The 20,241-nt window shown below is 34.6% G+C and overlaps 1 protein-coding gene across 2 annotated transcripts; it reads left to right on the top strand.

Moving 5' to 3' along the window:
- Positions 1 to 4,831: 4,831 nt before the first annotated feature.
- Positions 4,832 to 18,706, top strand: serpinb1 (serpin peptidase inhibitor, clade B (ovalbumin), member 1). 2 transcript variants are annotated; one of them, XM_030133244.1, is made up of 7 exons: positions 4,832 to 5,058; positions 7,984 to 8,169; positions 12,879 to 13,016; positions 13,135 to 13,252; positions 15,114 to 15,252; positions 15,355 to 15,526; positions 18,136 to 18,706. In XM_030133244.1, exons 1-7 carry the CDS (start codon positions 4,888 to 4,890, stop codon positions 18,541 to 18,543), a joined length of 1,332 nt encoding a protein of 443 aa, XP_029989104.1. In that variant the 5' UTR covers positions 4,832 to 4,887; the 3' UTR covers positions 18,544 to 18,706. The 2 variants fall into 2 exon arrangements, with proteins under 2 accessions (XP_029989104.1, XP_029989103.1); XM_030133243.1 differs by having other exon boundaries at positions 4,834 to 5,058; positions 15,114 to 15,256; positions 15,359 to 15,526.
- The last annotated feature ends 1,535 nt before the right edge of the window (positions 18,707 to 20,241 follow it).

Here is a 20,241-nt window from a genome sequence, read left to right as displayed (position 1 = left end):
ATGTAACAGCAGGTTATTGTTGTATGGTATATATATTGTTATTTACTTGGATATGGAAGGGAATATGATTAATTATTTAGTTTTTGGTAAATTCTATACACATGAAACATGAAATATATATATATCGACTAAAAATCACATTTTAATTGCTGTATTTTTCCATATTGCACGGTGTTACTACACAAAATATAGCACTACACAGTCCCATACCAAAATATACCATCCTAAACATGGATCAAATGACACCAGAGAGGCAAGTTCAACGATGTATCCTTGTGTCAGCGTCTTCTAAACTATAACAATCCAGCCTCTGAGTTTCAACTGTATCTGACATGAAACAGCTGAGAACATTGATATTAAACCTACTTTTAGAGACGTGTGGATGTATCTGAAAAAGGAGCCATCAGCTTTCTATAAACACTGCAGTTGATTTCAGTATAAAAATACCTCATGTAGACCTATAGTTTGAACTATTTTAATTCTAAAAAGTATCAAACCGAACAAGAAAGCAGCAAAGACCGATTTTATTTGAAGATCTTATAATTATTGATTAAATATCACATGTTCATGTCATTTATCATACCTTTGTCTAACATTTATAAATGCTCAGAGATGCAAAGAGCTGTGAAAAAACAGACAGACAGACAGACAGACAGACAGACAGACAGACAGACAGACAGACAGACAGACAGACAGACAGACAGATAGATAGATAGATAGATAGATAGATAGATAGATAGATAGATAGATAGATAGATAGATAGATAGATAGATAGATAGATAGATAGATAGATAGATAGATAGATAGATAGATAGATAGATAGATAGATAGATAGATAGATAGATAGATAAGAAAACAGACCTAAAGAACTTACTCTAAACTTACTCTAATAACTTCCTGTACAATACTGTAAAGAAAGACTTCTCATTTAAAAATCTGTAGAAACACTAAACACTATCCATAATTCCAAAAAATGTGTTATGCTTAACGTCCACAAACAGACAAAGCCAAAGCCTTTCACATCCCCTCCCTCTGGCTCCCTCTAATGGAATAAACATGACAAATCCTGTCTATTTGCTTGAGTTACAGCATACGATTTCATTTATGATGCTGATTTTAGACCCTTACCCCCACCAGAAAATGTTCATTTATTTATTTATTTATTTACTTGTTTGTTTGTTTGTTATCTTTTTAGTTGGAAAGGCAAATGTCCATCACATACATTATCCCATAAAGACTCAAATATCTACCAGTGACCAAAACCATATACTGATCTAAAATATTTTATAACTTTAAAACCACTAATCTTATCAATCCATGTAAATAAATGGTGTAAAATACAGTTTGTCATCTTTTCATTGTGATCAGATATGACCCATTTGGACGTTCAGAGGCTTCGTAGTTACCATGGAAACACCGTCATCTTCTACAACATTGATTCACCAGTAAAACCCATGGAGTTGGATCAGTGACAGTGGATGGAGACACTTGTTTTATGTTAATTTGTTTATTCATAATTCAGTCAAAAGGAAAGTTGCTTTAACCCAAAAAAAAAATTTCTATCGAAAACAAACTTCACCTCAATCAAAAAAACTTTGCTTCAATAAAAAAAAAAAACACCTTTTCAATCAAACAAAAAAAAAATGTTTGAATGCAAAAAAATATTGGAGACCCAAAAAATTGCAACTGAACACTTTTTTTTCTTTGATTGAAAAGTTTTGGGTTTTTTTATTGAAAACTTTTTTTTTTTTTTTTTTTTTTGATTGGAGTCAGCTTTTTTGTCTTTGGGCCATATTATGGGTAGGATATGTGTGTCTTTATTATTCAATCCCCAAAAATATCACTTCGATTAAAAAAAAAAAAAAAATTCAATTAAAAAAAACAGTAAATAAAAGTTTTTTTCAACTGAAAATATTTGTTTTGATCTAAGTGATATATCCTACCCATGATGTGGCCCAAATACAAAAAAGATGACTTCAATCAAAAAAGTTATTTTCAATAAAAGGAAAAACAAAAAAAAACCTTTTCAATCAAAGAAAAAAGGTGTTCAAATGCAATTTTTTGGGTCCCAATTTGTTTGCGGATTCAAACACTTTTTTTTCCCTTTGATTGAAAATGGTTTTTTTGATTGAAGTTAAGTTTTTTGGATTGAAAATATTTTTTTTTTGGTTAAGGCAATTTTCCTTTTGATTGAATAATGAAGAAACAAATCTACCTTCATAAAAAGTCTACTTTGCATTTTCATTAGTCAGCAAACAAAAGGCTGCAGCAGGTCAGAAAAGCTTCTTTAGTGTCAAACGCTATATGATCACAGTTATGTAACAGAATGGTTTGGGGTCTAAGGTCTTCCATGAATCACACATGTTATTCATGTTTTAGTCGTTGCCAAGGCTGTCGTGTAAGCCTGTGAGATGGGTGGAGACAAGCGATAATCTCCACTCAGTAAATCACACAGACACACCTTTCTACACATGGAAGGTTTCAAAAGACTAATCTCTGCTAAGTCGTAGCTCAGGGAGGTTAAATACAGACGATATGTCCAAAGTATTTATCAGTTTTCATAATCTGATGAGCTGCAGTTTGATCACCTGCAATGATATTAGTTCACACATAGAAGGAAGTCAAATAGAGGAGGAGTGATTTCTACTTATTCAATATTCTGAGAACGTGTATTTTTAGTAAAGCAAACTTGAATATGCATTTTGACGATGAAACCTGAACATGTGAAAAGAACGTCATGTTCATACTGCTGCTGCTGTTTCCTCAGTAAACACATCAAGATTACCTCACAAATCTGCTATACGGAGTATGAAAGGACAGAATTAATGCAATTTAAGCTGAAAAAATATAAAACATGACACTGATAAAAACATGAATGAATGATTATGGTGAGTTTTATTCCAAAAGGGAAGGGAAATGAATTCTGAAATCAGTGAAAAAATTACATGCTTCAGTACAGGAGGTAGACGTCATGGTATTAGGGATTTTGGAAATCCATACAAATCCAATAATAATTTAGGCAAAACAGGCACAAAAACAACTTACATTATACCTGAAGACCAGTTCAAGTCATCATCAGGCTGGAAAAATTAACAAAACTTTAAATGTGTAGATGAAAATGTAAGATATTGACAAGTTTCAATTAAATTCTTGTCTGGCCTTCTTACCTAACTCTAGCTGCAAATGATTCCAGGACACCTCCCACTAATGTTAATCATGTCAATCATCAGTGTAGCCCTGTCCTGTATGGGTCTCATCTGTACTGTCGGACATTTTACACTTCCACACTGTTGTAAATATGTACATAGTCTGTATAGTTGTTGTTGCTGTTATTATTATTATTGTTTATTATTTATTTATATTGTTTTTTTGTTTGTTTGTTTTTGCACTACCTTTATGCATGCACACTTTTTCTTGCACTTTATTCTGTTGCTGCCTTGACTGTTACATTTCCCCATTTTGGGATCGACAAAGTCTAAAAAAAAAAAAATCTAATCTAATCTAATGTAATCTAATGCAGCAAGCCTGTTCTCACTTCAGTGTTATTACTTTAGAATGATATATCTAGATTATCTAGAATTATATGAATTTTATTCTTAATTAATTTGCTGAATTAATCCAGCATGCGTTTGAGGTTTCATTCATTCATTCATTCATTTATTCAATTTGTTCTTTTTGTCTGGTCGTATAGGTTTTGTGTTAATGAATATTAATACTGTTAAGATGATGCAGTTGTTTTTTAGTCAAGACTTTTAGTCAGTTAACTTGTTTGTTAATTTTTGTGGTTTGTTTACTTATTTTTTTCTAACCAAATTCAATTTAAAACTTTCATTCATTCATTTTCTGAACCCGCTTTATCCTCACTAGGGTCACGGGGGTCGCTTGGAGCCTATCCCAGCTACATAGGGGCGAAGGCGGGGTACACCCTGGACAAGTCGCCAGTTCATCGCAGGGCAATTTAAAACTTCAATAACAAAATTGTCACTGACATTCACCTACATCAGGGGTTCCCAAAGTGGGGCATGTGCACCTCTAGAGGTACTTGGAAGAAGCCCAGGGGGTACTTACATTTTTTGGGGGAAAATACATTAAATGATAATAAAATAATAATAAAATTGACACTCCTGGCCTTATTTCATTTCAGTATTTTATTATTAATATTTTATATATTATTATTATTATTATTATTATTATTATTATTATTATTATTATTATTATTATTGTCAATCATCTTGTTTAAGCTTTGGTGACATTTTAAGAGCATTTCTATTTTATATTATTCAAGATGGGTTTATTTAAGTAATTGTTTGTTTTATTAATGAAAGGTTCATTTATTCATTCATGACCATTTGATTTATTTTTCTTAGCAATTAAATGAAAGAGGGCGCTTTTCAGTTTATATTTTGGACAAAATTTGCTCATAAAGATTTGTTATATTTAATATATTAAAGTTAAATATATGTTGTTTGTTTATAAATATTTGACACCTTTGGCACAGGAACAAATTTTGCCTCATTTTTTCAATCAAAGTTGCTGAAGTGAGAGTTGGGGGTACGTGGCTAAAAATATATATGTATCCGGAGGTACTCCACTGTAAAAAGTTTGAAAACCACTGATTTACATTCTGTACATGACACTGAAGTCTACATTATATTAACATAAAAGCGTTATTTTTGTTTATAAAAACCTATTTACTGGCATATGCCATTGTGCAGACTTGATCACTGCATTCTATTAGTTGATGTTTTTTTCTTAGTGGGCGTAAATGCAGTGGGGTTTTTTTTTTTGGTAAATGCCGTGTATTGTCCACAGCTCTGTGACTTATCGCGCAGTCACGCGTCACACCCACAGACCCAGTCAGACCAGTGTGTGTCTGCTCCACATAAATGATCCGCGCTGTTGGTCGGTTCTTATTCACCCACACTGACCTCAGAGTTTGGGAAATCTGCTCTTTGAGGGGATTTCGGGGGTTTCTGGTCTGGTTGAACCTTTTACTTTCACTTTCATCGGTGGTTTGTGAGCAGAGTGTTCTCCTGTCGTTCCCAGGGAAACATCAGGTAGGTTCAAAAACACACAAAACCCACTCACGTTAGAACCGGATTTCATACATGGATGTTTTTCATACGCACATACGCATCCAGCTAATATGCGCATTTACGCACAATCGGACCATATGCGTGTGTACATAGGCCAGACGTAATGTATGTGAGTTTGTTCCGGGTTTCTTCACCTGAACGCAGCATCGACATCATAGGCTGCATTCAAGAACATCTGGAAACATGACTGGAGTTGTGTTTTGAAACCTTTATGTATGTATATGTAAGTGTATATATGTGTATATGATTGTGTGTGTGTGTGTGTGTGTGTGTGTGTGTGTGTGTGTGTGTGTGTGTGTGTGTGTGTGTGTGTGTGTGTGTGTGTGCATATTGCTGGCTTTGACAAAGGGGTGAGAGCTACTAACACTGGTCTACAAGGAAAATGCTTCCAGAACTAGAAGCACTCGGAGAGCGCAGACCTCCGCCAAGGCTGATCAGTGGGCCCCCCCCGTGGGCCCCCCCACCCCCGATCACCACCAAAATTTAATCATTTCTTCCTCATCGCATTTCCAACAAACCCTGAAAATTTCATCCAAATCTGTCCATAACTTTTTGAGTTATGTTGCACACTAACGGACAGACAAACAAACAAACAAACAAACCCTGGCAAAAACATAACCTCCTTGGCGGAGGTAATTAAAGTAATGAAATTTTTACCACATGAGAGTCACTGATAAAGAAAAATCAAATAAAAAATGCTGGTTGGCTAAACTTTCCAAGATACAGCCTTCGGTCAAAATGTGAAATTCAAGAATTAACGAGAGAATGGGTTTGACTCAAAAGGAATATTTGTCTCAGAGCTACAAGATCTACTTCAAAACACTGTCTGCACATTAGAATACATTCACTTTACAAGTTCTATTTAGTGGAAGATTTATAAAACTATTATATAAATGTACATAAACCAATATATATGTGTAATAACACTTAATCATATACCTTGAAAACATCAGCAAACCAGCACTTTTGTCATTTATTTTCCAGTTAATCTTATTAAAATACGTAGCATTTAGCACATTTAATCTCTGAAGCAAATCATTTCTAAAAAAAAAAAACTGTAGACCAGTGTAAACTATGCTTCTTCTCACTCCTTTTCGAATGACTTTTTCTTTTTTTTTTTTTTTTCTTTTTTTTTTTGTGTGTATTATTATTTATTGCGTCCTTGAATTTTCATTTCTATATTAAGTTTTGCAAAGAAGTCAATTAGTAGCAATCAAGAAGCTTGTGCCATTTCCATATTTGAAATAAATAAATAAATAAATAAAAAAATAATAATAATAATAATAATAATAATAATAAAAACAACCTGGATTTGTGTATGTAGTATTTATCTGGAAAGATGCTTAATAAATACTCATGGAAGCCCAAAGTGACTCGATAGCTTTTTGTACACTATTGGCCCGTCGTATGATTCTCTTTAAGTGGAAGGAACCTCTGCCACCCACTTTTGTGCAATGGGTACATGATTTACTTTTCTTTTTAAAGTTAGAAAAGATTACGTTTTCTGTTCGTGGGCAAATTAATTTGTTTTATCAGCAATGGAGTCCTTTTTTCTTCCTTTTTTCTCGACTGTCAAGAGTGTCCTGCTGTCTCCTATGTCCTCTTGATGGAGAAATGTGTTGTTAGTTTACATTATATTAACTCTTAATCAGCCCTGAGTATTGTAAAGAGTTGATAACATTATTTATCTTGTTGGTGTTTTTTTTGTTGTTGTGTTTTTTTGGTTTGTTTTGGGATTTTTTTCTTCTTTTTGGGGGGGTTTAATAGGTTTGTAGGTTTGTTGTATAATTTGTTTGTATATATTGTGTCTGTGTGGTTCCTTATGTATAAGTACATGTTTATGTAAATGTATAATTCGATAAATAAATAAATAAATACATACATACATATATACATACATAAACTCATAGAAGAAGAGACCCAACCTACTGTTACTGTTCTACTTAAAGATACAGTCTGACCTAAAATATATTGAACCTCAAACCACATCACTATTGCTTTCTACCTGCAGTTAAAAAGATTTTAATTGTAAATTGTGTTTATTATTATATAATGTTCCGTAAATTCGATTTGTTTAATAGCTTCTTTCTTGTATCTCTATTTTTTTAGCTGAACAGTTAACTTTTTCTACTCTGACACCAGTAGAATGTATCTTTTTGCAGTTCTTGGTGATATTTTAGAATTTTTTAGAATTTGTGGGAAAAACAGAAAAAAAAAAAAAAAAAACTCAGTAAATTAAGATAATATTTAACCAGTCAGAAATTATTATTTTATATATATATATATATATATATATATATATATATATATATATATATGTTTTGTGAATAAAACATATGCTTCCAAAATACCCAATATTTAAGTAAATCTTTTAGAATAATTATAATAATACTATAATAACACATCTTACTACTTCCCTTTACTACTTACTAGTTCCCCCCTTGGGCTCAATCTCTATCTGTATCTTCCTAATGATGAACTGTTATTGAAATACAAGCTGAACTAGAGAAGACCAGCTGAAAGGTAACTGTCAGTGCTCTGTGGTGATTATTACTTTATAAACACCTTCAAAATATCTTTGGCATGTTGCTTGGTATATATCTGCCAGCATGTAGCCTGATGCTGATTGACTACATGTTGTATATCACAGGAGATGAGAAGACAAGTACGTTCTGTCACTAAGCCAAAGTCAGTCTTCAAAGTTCCACATGCAGCTTCCTCTTCAGTTTGTTCTGTTTCAGTTATGTAAAGAAGCTATAAAATCTGTTTTCCATAGCAGACGTTCTGCTTTGCACACTTGGATATAATTTGATGTGTTTACTTTTCATTGTAACACTGTGAAATGAGTATGATGCATCTCAATAGAATGTTTTTTGCTCATTGTAGGAAAACCAGACACCAGCCATGGCCTCCATCTCCAGCTCAAACACAGATTTTGCTCTGGGGCTCCTTCGCACTCTGAGCCAAGACAACCCCACCGGAAACATTTTTGTCTCCCCGCTGAGCATCAGCTCCGCTCTGGCGATGGTTTACCTGGGAGCTAGAGGAGACACTGCTGCTCAGATGGCACAGGTGAGCACATGGGTCCATTTTTACATTTTTTTTTTAATTTAACCTTTGTTTAACCAGGTTGGTCCCACTGAGATGGGGGATCTCTTTTTAAGGGAGACCTTGCCAAGACGACAGCGACACAGTCACATCATTACAGTTTTACAATAATAAACGCATTTGCAAGCCTAGAAAAAACATACACAATCAATGGCAACATTTACAGACCAACAGTCTTGATTCCAGAGTTTCAGTGGTCTCTTTATCCCTATAACACCAAATGTATCATATTTGATACATGAGTTTTGAAGCCCTCTACATGATCAATGTGATCTCTTTTGTCTTGAAAAACCTGATGTACACAATTCGATACATGCAATAGACGGATAATCCAGCAGAGAGGAGGAATTTGTTCACCAGAGGCCTTTCCAATGACACTACAAGATTGTCAGGAGGTAGAACTCTGCCAATTTTGAAAAGGAATTACCAATTCGTTAGACATATTTGTGTTATATTATGTTTTTGTTCATTCAAAAATAATAATATTTGAGGATTGAGACCTGATGTATCAAATATGATATAAAATTGAAACTCATATATGGAAATTGATATTAGAAAAAAAAATTTTTGGTTGCTCAGAAGGACCAATAAAAGCTCCAGTTTCAAAGAACTGGAATTTTCTGTCAGTGATTTAATAGATGAGGCTTGACAGGGTTAAAATCACTCAAAGGAATCAGTGTTTGTAGATGGAGCTAAGACTGAAGCTTGTTCTAGGCATCAGGAGCTGAAAACCTAAAAGATGTCACCTCATGTGGTGAATCATATATACAGTTGTGGAAAATATTATTAGACCACCCTTGTTTTCTTCAATTTCTTGTTCATTTTAATGCCTGGTACAACTAAGGGTACATTTGTTTGCACAAATATAATGATAACAACAAAAATAGCTCATAAGAGTTTAATTTCAGAGCTGATATCTATCCATTTTCCATGTTTTCTTGATAATAACCAAAATCACTTCAGTTCTTACATCAATAGCTACGGCACTGTACTGACAAAAACAGTGCTTTTAGGCATTCCATGTTTTCTTTTCTGTCTGTTTTAGTCACATGATACACACAGGAGTTAGTACTTGATTGCATAACCATTGTTTTTGATGACTTTTAATGGTCTAATAATTTTTTCTGCAGCTGTTTTGTGAAATATATTGCCTAAATTGGGTTGTATGAAACATTGTGAGCTCTAGGTTAATCGGTTCAGGGGTGTGTCTGAGTACACAGTTACAGGTGTGTCTGGTGTGTACTTTAACCTCAATAAACTCGTATAGAACATGTACTGGCTGATAGAGAGTGTAGCGCTGTAAAAACATGTCTTGTAGTTCATGAAACCGGTCTACCTGTCAGACGTTACACCCATGAAGCTTTGTGGTTTGTTCTTTTTCTGATTAATGACATGTATAAATGTACCAACAAATGGGAAGGGTCATTTTTTTATAGTCCTTTAGATAGTAGACGGTAAATCCATAAACACAACTGAGTAAAAACATACTCTACATAGCCAGCATTCCCTCATGTGGCTGGTGAACATGTCATTCTTTCAACTATTCAGTATGAGTTCAACTTAGGGTCAAATCAAGTACATCTGCGCCAAACTGGGATTCACGGCTTTATCCAATCTGTTTTCACAAAGTTGGAAGCACTCTGTTTATCTTATAGGGGTCCCACGCTGTAGAATCTGGTCCACACAAAAGAATGTGGGTAGGTCTTGGTTGTAAACATACATAAAGACACATTAAAACATACCTGACCGACAGATATGCACAGCATGTAAAAGTAGGAAAAGACAAAGCAAATGCAATGTGAAAAAGTAATAGTTGTTACATTTCACATATCATTTTATAGAAGCTTGAGAATTAACCCTTTATCCTCTGAGACATTATTTCAATGAAACATGCTGCTGTGAATTTGTAGAAGTGTCATAAAAGCTTCTGTGAGTATGTGTTTCTGTTCCTTTTATTCAGTGGTTTTGTTTTACTGTGTGTTAGGGTCAAAACAGGTGGCATAACAGAAAAAGACAGAGAGAGGAATTGAAGTTTAACATGTTTTTACTAAAAAGGCACTCAGAATGTACATCAATAAAAGATTTAGGATGTTGAACATGAACTGTGAACTGGAACACACTGAACAAGTATTTGAATTTTGGCCCAGTCGTATTTGTTTTGGGGCTCTTCAGCCCAGCTGCTTTTTGGCACCTGGTTGAACTCCAAAAAGCAGTTACATGGTCAAAACTCATTTAACAAAAAAAAAAAAAAGTTAAAAAGAAAACAAGGAAAATCACCACAACACTGCAAACAACAGTAAAAACAAAAAACAAGGATAACATTGTAAACAAAAAAATCTTTTTTTATAGCAAGTTGGTCTCACTCACTGCTCTGTGCCCCCCCCATTCCACAGGCAGTGGGGGTGCACTGAGCATGCTCAGATGTCTATTAAAAGAACAAGGTCTATTCTATCAGCACGTTTTAAAATTTCTCCTATTGAGGTGTAACACGTAGCCCAATAATCTCAAAAAAACACAATTATGTTAGTTAAATGGATCATTGTTCCAGATTTTTCCGTTATTCTTCCCCGGAAAAGTAACTTTGCTGATTCCTGGACAACGTCTACGTGTCTGCAAAGTACTAAAATCGGTGGCTCTGTCACTACTCCATTTAGGCTGCTTACCAGATGGGGGGGGGGGGGGGGGGGGTCACGTAATTTAAAATTAACTCACAAGTTACATTTCGGATGGACAGATCAAACCAGGAGAAATAGAAGAACTCACCAAAGGTTTGAGGTTTTAAAAAGTTAAAACAATAGCTTTGTTTATTGCTTCAGTCTAAAGTTACAAAAAAGAATCTAGCATCAAACACACATTTCATCACAGAGAGAAAAAGAAAAAAGCCCACCAATAAAGAGTTTCCTTTATTACTTTTTATAGTCTTTAGTGACTCTTGGAGACTCCCATTATTCAATGACATCATTCGTCGTATGCTTATTATTGGTTAATGGTAGTTACTGGGCAGAACATGTCAGTCACTCCATAAGCTAATGCGAAGAAAAGCACATGCTTTTGCATGTGCACAGCTCTAGCTTAAAGACCTGCGCTATTAGGTTAGCATGTCTTGACCACAAAAATCCACTAGTTCGTATTCTGGTTTTTCTGCTCGACTCTCTTTACCACAACTACTTTCTAAAGCTATAAAATTAGATCTTTTAGGTTGAATATGACCTCTGCTCTGAGTTCAGCACAGACAGGTGTGAGTTCATCTAAACCACACACACACACACACACACACACACACAAATCAAACCTGACTGTTCAGTACCTCTAAAATAAAAATACATAATATAAATATAAAAATATAACTCAGAATATAACTTAAGACTTGGAAAAATAAAAAGACTGTTCAAGCAAAACAACTTTGTAATGTAAAGATTAAGCAGACAACTAATAGCATTAATTTTCCTCTCCTCCTCCATTTTGATTCATGATGTATGATTTATGATGTTCATCCAACATTTTTTTTAGAGCCAAATTTAAAATCACACATTCAACTCCCATTTAATACACTCTGTATCACAGAGGAAACGGTTGAATTTCTATAAATATTTAAAATAAATCATACATTCAGAATGCTCATCACAGACACGTCCGTAGTTAAAGGGTTAAGATGGAATGTAAGCTTATTGATGAAATTGTATATTTCAAGCATAAGGAGTTTTCTAATTTTCTGTTGTTATATGTGCCTGTTAAATCAATTTCATTCTGTAGCTTAAATCAAAACATTAAATAGATTTCATATTTCCAATGTATTATGTAAAGACCATATTTAACAGTTAATTTACAATCAAAGCAAAACACCTTAACCCTTTTATTGGGCAAGTGACTGTTTTTGGTAATTTCTGCATACATTACAAGACAGTGACAGCAACAGTTCCAGTGAGGACAGTGAGTCCCCAGTCTCAGGTCCAATGGGGTCTACAGGGTCTGTAAGGTCCACCTCTGCATGAACAGTGAGTGTACCTGCTTGTTAGGTACCATGGTACTAATGTAAGGAATGATGTTCAAAGGGAGAATGTGGATGTGGACAGGGGTCTTATGTTGTTCTAATGTTCTGACAGTCATAGTCTAATGTTCTAAAATACATGTTCCTTTCACATTATATATGTTTTTCTTGTATTTTTTTTATTTACTTTTTGGATTTTTTTTTTTTGCCACTTATGGGTAAGGAACCAAATATAGTAACTTCACTGACCTTGATTTTCTACATAATATTAAAAAAAGTCTTGCTATGTCCTCCAATAACACACTAAGGTTGAAATTTAGAATTTCTATGAGTGAACTATAAAGGGTTAATTATTACATTTTATTCACAATAATTACAATTTTACAAAATGTTGTAAGTGTTTTTAAACCAAGACTGAAAATCCACCTTTATTCACTTAACCATAGCCTTAGCCTAAAACTAAAACATCTATTTATTATTGCTTTATTGTGGTTATTTCCTTTATCCACAGTACTTCTCAGATCCACTCTCCTCTAGATGCATGTATGTTGTAATAGTTAAGTGTATCTTCATTATAAAGTGTGCTGGGACCATGTACTTGATACCTATCCCACTTACTATATCATCTCTGTTATATGTTCATTAAATCTCTATTTAATATCTGATGTTCTATATTTCCACCCAGGCCCTCTCATTCAGCTCAGTTAGAGATGTCCATACAGACTTCCAGGAACTCAACAGTGACATCAACTCAAAATCTGCATCCTACATCCTGAAACTAGCCAATCGTCTTTATGGAGAGACTACATCCAACTTCCTCTCTGTGAGTGTTCATTAAGTTTTCATGAGGTTTCATTACGTTAACACAATGCTTCTCAACCTTTTTTGGCTCGTGACCCCTGACACTGACCTCTGACTGACCTTGTGTTGTATTTCTGTAGGAGTTCCTGGAAGCCACACAGAAGTTCTACAACGCAGACATGAAGGCTGTTGATTTCATTGGATCTGCAGAGGCCTGCAGAGCAGAGATCAACACCTGGGTCGAAGAACAGACAGAAAGTGAGGATTTTCAGACGTTTATTGTTATAACTATTAAAAACAAGATCTAGTGTCTAGTGCATATATGTCAAATTCATTTTAGTTCAGGGGCCACATACAGCCCAATATGATCTGAAGTGATCCAGACCAGTAAAATAGTAACATAATAGTATATAAATATTGTCAACTCTGAACTTTTCTGTATGTTTTAGAGTAAAAAAAGGAAAATTACATAATAAAAATGCGTACATCTATTAACTATCCTTTTAAAAAAAATGTGAATAGCATGAACAACCATTAAAGAAAATGAAATTTATCTAGTAAAATAACTGTAATTTCAACAAAATTATACCTCAGCTTCACATTTATACAGATCACAGTGGATCTGCAAATACAGAATAATATTGTTAAAATTGCACTTACTTGATATTGTTGATATTTGTTCAGGTTATTAACATTTTTTGAAAGTATAGTTAAACGTTAACAACTTCATGTAATTGAACTTTCTTTTTAACACTAAAACACAGAAGAAGTTGGAGTTGTCATTATTTATAGGTTATTATGATAGTATTTTACTGGTCTGATCTACTTTAGATTGAATTTGGCTGAATGTGGCACCTGAATTAAAATTGTTGTTAATATCTTAAATGTAATTTCTGCATTTCACAAATTCACCTCACGGGCCGGAATGGAGCCTTTGGCGGGCCAGTTTTGGTCCATGGGCCGTATGTTTGACACCCCTGGTCTAGTGTATATATGTCAAACTCATTTTAGTTCAGGACCCACATACAGTCCAATTTGATCTCCAGCAGACCAGTAAAATAAAAGCATAATAACCTATAAATAATAACTCCAAATTGTACTCTTTTCTTTAATGTTAAAAGTCAAATTATGAAAATGTTTAAAACTTCAAACTATCTTTTTACAAAAGATGTGAAAAACATGAACAAAAACTATCTGAAATTTCTTAAGAAGAATAGGTGAAATTTTAACAATATTACACCTTACTTTATCATTTCTACGTGTGCAATACAACTTACAGATCACAGTGGATCTACAAATACACAAAACATTTCGGAACAGGCATTTGGAACTGAAAAATAGTTCATTTAACTTTTTGATCAATACAAATTGTCAAGTCTCAGTGATACCCTTAACTGTCAATGTCTTCTAATTTTTAGACATTGTGCGCTAAAAAGGGAAATATTCCCTTTAACACTAAATTAAGTACATTTCAACCTAAACCAAAAAGTATACTCCATTAAAAATTCATAGTGCATTCATTCATTTATTCAGGCATTAATCATAAAGCTGACATAAAAATCTGAACATTTCAGTAAAAGCCAATTTTAGCACACTTTGTGTTTTCATACAAAATGAATTCAGTTAATAAACTGCAACTTGTGTTACTTAACTTTTTTTTTTTTTTGTCCAAAGGCCCGCAACCCACTGAAAACGGGTTTGTGACCCACTTTTGGGTTGAAACCCACCAGATGACAATCATTGGCATAGAAGACAGGCCCTAAAAGCATTGGGAGGAAACAATAGGATTTTTGAGAAGATACCGACCAAAGTTCTCTGCATAGAAATCATGGATGTAGGCAGCCGAGACACTTTTAGAAATGTAGTTTTAATGTCAACAAATAACCATGTCGCAAAACAAAACAGACTTCAGCACAAACTTAATGTAAACACATAAGCATATGCTATTTGCAGATATTGAATCTTTAAAATAGACCTTTGTTTGATATTATTTTGTCAACGTCAGTAAGTAGCAATAAGTAATCTCAGTGTTAGCATTTTTGATATTTCATTAACAAAACCCTGTGTTAATAGAACTGGAAATCATTGTTGACTGGTTGCTTTACATGTTGTCTTTCAGATAAGATTAAGGATCTTCTGAAGCCGGGCACTGTCAGTACCATGACCAGACTGGCTCTTGTCAATGCCATCTACTTCAAAGGGAATTGGATGCACCGGTTTGATGCTGCAAACACCAAAGAAATGGCCTTTAAAGTCAATGGGGTAAAAACTAATGTCTGCTTTGTGCATAGGTTTGTTTAGAAGAATAAATAACCAGACATTTGACTTGATCTGAACACACTGTTTGTGTTTCTTACATCTCAGAATGAGACCAGGCCAGTCCAGATGATGTACAAGATGAAAAAGCTGCCCTACAACTACATCCCTGAGCACGGTCTGCAGATCCTGGAGCTGCCGTACGTGGACGATGAGCTCAGCATGTTCATCCTGCTGCCTGAGGAGTCCGACCAAGGCATTAGCCCTCTTAACAAGGTAGACACTAGACAGGCTCTCAGGTCATTTTTTTACTCGTCCCATTTCAAGTCTCTTCTAGTTGTAATGTTTTATCATCTACTGCATGCCTGCCAGTCCAGTTTCATAACATTTACTGTATTGTCGTCACTCCTTTACCCATTAGCCTACAATTTCAGCAGTGATAGGTTTTACTGTATTATATTATGTTTTATTATTTTAGTTCAGGGGCCACAAGGGGGGACGGACCAGTAAATTAAAGCACAATAACTTATAAATAATGACAGTTCCAAATTTTATTCTTTCTTTTAGTGCAAAAAAGTTAAATGAAATAATAAAAATGTTTCGATTTACAAGCTATCCTTTCACAAAAAAATGTGAATAAGCTGAATAACCTGAAATTTCTTAAGAAAAATAAGTGCACTTTTAACAAAATTATGTCCTATCTATATTATAAAAGCCAAGTGGCCTCTGTGTGCGTGTGTGTGTCTCAAAATTCACACAAAATCCATAAAGAGCTGACTGCTACAGTTTGGCATACTTTTGTATTTTTAGTCAAGGAACAGACTAGCGAAAACAGCAAGTTGATAGGACCTATATTTTGGGAGATATTAGTAATTTTGGAATACAATAGCCTTATAATCACATTGCTACATCAGAAATACTTTGGTGGTGACTGCTGGACAAATGCGGTACAGCATGCACAAATACACAACAGCATCAAAACTACCACATCTAGAACCTGAGGATCCCCACAGGTCAACGTGCTAGTTATATTATTATTTGCTGTACCTTTTCAGTAGGTTATTGCACTGAATTTCACCTACTATTTCAACTACCATCGGATAGGTGATTCTGAGCTGAAAGTGTTTGCTAACATCTAAAGGAAATAATTATTTGGGTGCATTTTCAGCAGTGGTGGGCTGTGTATTTCACATTTAGGCCTTCAGTGGTGTTCTATATCAGTACTATACTATCAATAAATACTATACAAAAAATGCTATATAACATGGTGTTGTAGGTATTTTTTACTAGTGTGTTGACCAGTGGGGATCCACGGGTTCTAGATGTGGTTAGTTTTTATCCAGTTGTGTATTCGTGCATGCTGTATTGCATTTGTCCAGCAGTCACCGCCAAAGCATGATTGTAAGGCTATTGTATTCCAAAATTACTAATGTCCCCAAAAATATTGGTCCTATCAACTTGCCGTTTTCGCTAGTCTGTTCCCTGATCAAAAATATATAAGTATGCCAACCTGCAGCAGTCAGCTCTTTCCATATTTTGTGTGACTCCCCAGACACACACACACACACACACACACACACACACACACACACAGAGGGCACTTGGCTTTTATAATATAGATAGTGATAATGAATGCCATTACTAAAGCAAGAAACCCAATGAACACAGCTTAGCAGTAGTCATATGGGACTGTGCACATGCACAAGATTATGGGAATGACTGACACTTAGCTCAACAGACATTTCTTTTAAAAAAAAATAAAAATTAAAAAAAATAAAGTCCCAAATTTTGAAGGGGTGTCTCATCTCACTTGTGTTCAACAGTGAAAACATGAAATGCCAAATTGCTTACCATTCATCTACAGGGTGGGGAAGCAAAATTTACAATATTTTGAGGCAGGGATTGAAAGACAGTGTATGACCAATTAGTTTATTGAAAGTCATGAGAATTTATTTGCCACAAGAAAATTTACATAATAGAAAATGTTTTTATTCTATGTGTCCTCCTTCTTTCTCAATAACTGCCTTCACACGCGTCCTGAAACTTGTGCAAGTGTTCCTCAAATATTCGGGTGACAACTTCTCCCATTCTTCTTTAATAGTATCTTTAAGAAAGTCGACATTGTTGTGTGATGTTCTATTGGTAGCATGTTCTAAAACGCCCCAAATAGCAGAATCCAGAGGGTTTACATCTGGGCTAGAAGGCGGCCATAAACATGATTCCCAAAAATTGCTAAAGTTGGATTTGTTGCTGTTGTCAACAAGTGTTTTGGTGTTCTTGTGTAAGATTTTAACTTCAAATCATATTTGACTGCATTTCTAACGGTCTTGTTGTCTACCTCAAGTTCAGTTGCCATTTTTCTCATGGATTTGGTTGGATCCTTTAGGATTTTGGATTTGAGAGCTTTAATAAAAGCTTTGGTACGTTTTTTGTTGCTTCCTCCACTTCCAGACTTTCTCGTAATAGTTTTGCTCATTGTCATTCTCTTCTTTCCATTATAAACAGTCTTTACGGACACTCCAACTATTTTTGAAATCTCCTTTGGTGTGACGAGTGCATTCAGCAAATCACACACTCTTTGACGTTTGCTTTCCTGATTACTCAAATGGGCAAAAGTTTCTGAAAAGGTATGGATAATAGTGTTAGGTATGATTATGACATCAATATATGTTTGGTTTCAAAACAATTGACGTAGTGCCTGCTGAGAAAAAACAACTAAATGTTCATTGTAAATTTTGCTTCCCCACCCTGTAAATTCATCACTGTGTATAAAAATCTTTGACATCTTCATCTGTGATTATAGAATTCAAACGGTGCTTGAAGAAGGGCAGAATCGGTTTCTTTTTGTTTTCTTGGTGAAATGAAATGTATTTGTTATGTTTCAGCTGCAAGAGAACCTGACACAGGAGAAGCTGGACGAATGGACCAACAGAGAAAACATGGACGTTCACTCCGATGTCATTATTCACATGCCAAAGTTCAAGCTGGAGGAGGACTACGAGCTGAACGACCCACTGGCTAAAATGGGGATGAAGGATGTTTTCTGCTCCGCGACGGCCGATTTGTCAGGAATGAATGGTGAGGGAGGACTGTTCCTGTCTACGGTGGCCCACAAGGCCTTTGTGGAGGTGAATGAGGAAGGCACCGAAGCGGCTGCAGCCACGGCGGGAATAGTGTCTTTCTGTATGCTCAGAGAGGAACACTTCACGGCAGACCATCCCTTCCTCTTCTTCATCAGACACAATAAGACCAAGTCCATCCTCTTCCTCGGCAGGTTCTCGTCTCCTCAGTAGACACCACCAGCGGAGAGATGTTGCACCAGCTAGAATAGAAAACATAATATCATCATAGTTTTGCACTGAGATTATATTTTAATGAATGTGGTGTGATTAATTCTGATAGAAATTGTTTGGGTAGTATTTTTGCTATTTAATAAAGTACCACCAGCAGCTACAATCTTTTCATAAATACTTTTTTGTCTCACACTAACACCTAGAGTTCATCTAACATTAAAATCATGGTTTCCGCAGATCCTTAACAAGCTTAAAAGGTAAAGAAGCTGTTAACCCCACAAACATAATAACTCCTACAAATATAATAAACCGCAAAATAATAAAAATGTGAAGCTTTTAACGTAATAATCCCACAAATATCATAACAGTCACCTACCACAAACTTTATACCTCATTTTTCCACAGTGTGCTTCTACCCTCCCCATTGTTATCATAATCATATCCAGACATTTTATTTACATGGTTCAAACATAGGCTTCGATTATACTTAATGAGAATAAATAATATCCAGTTCATACTGAAGCTTTTATAATAAAACTTTTACAACATTTTTGCCCATTCTGTTTTGTTCTTCTACTTGTATTTGTAATTAAACACCTATTAATCTGGAATTAGTGCCATGTGGTGTAACTGCAACATTTGATCATTCTAAAAAGGCAAGAATCCAAAGGACAAGAATAAATGGGAAGAAAAAGAAAGATGAATAAATATTCATGCATGCATTACTTAACTGTATGTGATGTACTGATTTATTACATTTGTGGGAAGTTATTACAATTTTGGAAACTGAAGATTTTTACTGTCCAGCACAAACATATTAATTATTATGTTTGTGGGAAATGAGGTATTGCATTTGTGGTAGGCAACTGTTATTAACTGTTTCTGGGAAGTCATTACATTTGTGGTATTATTCCGTTAAAAGCTGCAAATTTTTTATTACATTTGTGGTTTATTACATTTGTAGGGAGTTATTACATTTGCTGGGTTAACAGAAGCCTGTTTCAAATATGAATTGACTGATTGAAGTTCTTCATGCCTGATGATAATAAATAATAAGCCCACTGTATCTTGAAAATGCTCACATGAGGAACTTGGTGTTTACATTACAGTTATATGGGAAGTCAGAAAACCATTAAAATACTGTAATAAGACACCAGAAAATGTCTGTCGTCACTCAATTTTTTCATAAATTCACAATGTAAACCTGCCTATAAAGATAGATGCCACTGTTGGCAAAATATGTCAAAAGAAATACACAAGTTAATACAATAACACAATCAGAATGTACACATATAAAAAGTACACATAATTTTTTTTATAAATATACCTATGTATTAAATTGATGTAAATTATGACTATAGTTAAAGTTTGAGTTGCACTTTAATATCAGTACATAACACCCCAAGGATATGATAACAAAAATGTAGAGGCCAAATACTCAACTGAAACTGATCTCAACATAGTTCAGAGGGTCAGCTAAGGGTGAGCCAGCAGCAGGAAACACACACTCCAACCTAGAGTATACAAACCATAGCTCAGCCTAATTTGGCCTGTCATGAAGGTATCTGGTCTGGAAATTCTAGTAAGTAAGTAAGTAATTTATTGATATATACATATAGTTTGAATTTCTATATTAAACATTAAACATATATTTACTTCTTCCTACTCCTTTTCAAGCATGTATAATTTCATTTCATT

This window comes from Sphaeramia orbicularis, chromosome 4, assembly GCF_902148855.1.
Source record: "Sphaeramia orbicularis chromosome 4, fSphaOr1.1, whole genome shotgun sequence".
NCBI lineage: Eukaryota > Metazoa > Chordata > Actinopteri > Kurtiformes > Apogonidae > Sphaeramia > Sphaeramia orbicularis.
This window is presented reverse-complemented; position numbering and strand designations above follow the sequence as displayed.

What these genes read in the sequence shown, in the direction of transcription:
- serpinb1 (XM_030133244.1), top strand. Translation starts at nt 4,888, where the DNA reads ATGATCCGCGCTGTTGGTCGGTTCTTATTCACCCACACTGACCTCAGA. An exon ending in CGTTCCCAGGGAAACATCAG is followed by an intron (nt 5,059 to 7,983) that starts GTAGGTTCAAAA and finishes TGCTCATTGTAG; the next exon opens with GAAAACCAGACACCAGCCAT. An exon ending in GCATTAGCCCTCTTAACAAG is followed by an intron (nt 15,527 to 18,135) that starts GTAGACACTAGA and finishes GTTATGTTTCAG; the next exon opens with CTGCAAGAGAACCTGACACA.